The 2,500-nt window shown below is 37.1% G+C and overlaps 1 protein-coding gene across 1 annotated transcript in view; it reads right to left on the bottom strand.

Moving 5' to 3' along the window:
- The window catches only part of LOC113811143 (serine/arginine repetitive matrix protein 1), a gene marked incomplete in the record, with an annotated part of 6,700 nt that overhangs the window by 3,535 nt on the left and 665 nt on the right, over nucleotides 1–2,500 (bottom strand). Inside the window, 2 exon segments of the mRNA XM_070118771.1 lie at nucleotides 902–959; nucleotides 1,339–1,572. Of these exon segments, the coding sequence (XP_069974872.1) occupies nucleotides 902–959; nucleotides 1,339–1,572 (292 nt within the window).

Here is a 2,500-nt window from a genome sequence, read left to right as displayed (position 1 = left end):
CAGTTGCCAGTGACAGCCTGTTAATCCTCACACTCACTTTTTTTTTAAAGATTGTTCTTTCCCCTCCTGGGCTTTCTCATCATGACTTTTGTCTGTCCCATGTGCACCTCACATCCATCTATTCTAATTAGAATCATGACCATAATGTCATGAAAAAAGATTGCTGAGGGCCAGGATGACAGGAATGACTTGCCATGAGTGCACAAAGCTCTTGGAGGGTGATTTGACCCACTGGGCATATAGGAAAGCATTCTTGCATTATTTCCATAGGTAAACTCAGGTGAAATGTGCCATCTGTAAGCCATAACTGGAAGAGTGCCAGCTCCATGGCAGACACAGTCTACATGCTCAGGATAATATTCCTGCCCACCATGACTGGCAGTACAGAGTGTATTACAAAAAATTGAAAAGGACACAATTAACAAAATGTTACTTATTGTTATCACACTCAGTTTAGACTACTTGGTTAGATAATATGGAGTCTGTGTCTAGAAAACGGTTTTGGTAAAACATATCAAGTGGTAAATATAGATCTTGGAAAATGACAAAAAAGCAAATAAACAGTAATGCAGAAAAAGAGATAACAGCATTACAATGGGGAGGCAAGGTGTCTCGACATTACACACAATATTTGTGTGCGCCAGTCCTAAAAGCCAAACATTCCGAAAAGTGGCCATACAAGGAAACCTAATGCTAGAATTTTGGGCCATGTGCAAGCAGCAAGGCACCAGAATCCAATAGATTAATAATAAAGTGTTAGAAAAGATTTAGACAATGAAAGAAAAGTGGAAAATTGTGTTACAGATATTAATGTGATCAATTTGGATGACATTATTTACATCATAAGATTCTTGAAATCTGAGAGGAAAAAGTTATAACAATACAACCTTTATACACATACCAATCACAACCGAATGTTTTCTCTTGGGGCGCCCCCGTCTGCGTGTTGTTATCAGCTCCTGAGAAAAGAAATAAGAATTATTAATCACAAATGACACCCACATTTTCATTATAAGTATAATACATGTAAAATAAAGAGTAAAAACTGTAAAATAATAGTCTAATAATGATACAAAAATAATGCTATATATAATAGTATTCATGTTGAAAATGTAGAAAAGGTTTGAATAAGAATGAATATTTCTACAATACAAGAGATATATTGGACCAGTTTCGAATATATCTTCATAAAAAATACATTTCTGACAAATATTCAAAACCAGTCAAATACATCGCTTTGTTTTGTGAAAATATTAATTCTTTTTCATACCTTTTCTACTATTTCACAAACTACACTTGATATCATTTTAGCCATTTAACCAAACCTTGCTGACTCACCTTAGGTGGCTCAGGATCAGGCGAAGGCTCCTCAGGGAACTCAATATCGTCAAGCAGTTCTTCCTGCTGGTCAGCCTCTCCTACTCCTGCTGCAGTCACCTCCTCAGCGACACACAGCTTTTCAGGAGGGCTTGCTTGGCTGTCAGTGTCCAGAGCAGCACAAACAGCAGCGACATCATCAGTCATGTCAGGTAAAGTCTGTGACTCTAGGATCATCTTGATCAGTTTTTCTGTCTGGAAATAAGAGACAAAGGCAAGGTTTTTAAAGGAACCAATTCGCATAAAAGTTTGTAACATCAAATAGAGAACTTAAATACACTTTAATCTAATACACACTTTTATTTTTAGATTCATTTTAGAGAATCTAAATAAATTTAAATAAATAAATAAATCAGGCTATTGATTCTCACTTAAAGTTCTGACTTTCGATGTTACAAGATTGCAATAAAGTATAAATAAAAAACAAATAAATGATGTTTTTCACAAAAACTAACAGCCTTCAGACCAAACCATTGTTTCCATGCCACACTAATTCTTGCCAATATCACTGATATTGAGCATTAATATTAAGTACCAATAGGTACTCTGCTAAACATTGCATAGCATAAGCAATCTATCAGTTGTCTATGCAGTCATCAGTACAGGGAATTATCTGCAGGTGGAGTCTCCCCCCCCATCAATGGGCACACCCATTCATGGGAACGTAAATTTTTTATAAAATTGTAACATGGAGTTGGGAAGTTAGTCTCCAGTGAGTGTTAAGAAATATTGAATGTTTACATAAGGACTACACTAAAATGATGGCAATGATTGTGGACTCCCAGGAGTACCCCCAAGGTTGCTCACTGGAATAATTGGGAGTTTCCAGATTGGAAACTTTGCAAAGTGCACGGCGGAGTTGTTGTTCAGAAGTAGAAAATGTGCAGCTACACATACAGATTGATGCAAAAATGTGCAGCTGAGTAAGAGTTGCTGGTTTCATTGGTCCAAACTTTTGGCAAAAAAATCAACCAATCTGTGTCCTCTGCGTTTTTGACCATCAGCCAGTCATTGGCTTCAACTCAAGGAATTCCCAGTTCGCAGTTACGCGTTTAAGCCTCCAATTACTAAATGGCATGGCTGAGAGAAAAGAATAAACCTGCCGCGCACAGCAAACCTTCCA

The sequence above is a fragment of the Penaeus vannamei genome, chromosome 42, assembly GCF_042767895.1.
Source record: "Penaeus vannamei isolate JL-2024 chromosome 42, ASM4276789v1, whole genome shotgun sequence".
NCBI lineage: Eukaryota > Metazoa > Arthropoda > Malacostraca > Decapoda > Penaeidae > Penaeus > Penaeus vannamei.
This window is presented reverse-complemented; position numbering and strand designations above follow the sequence as displayed.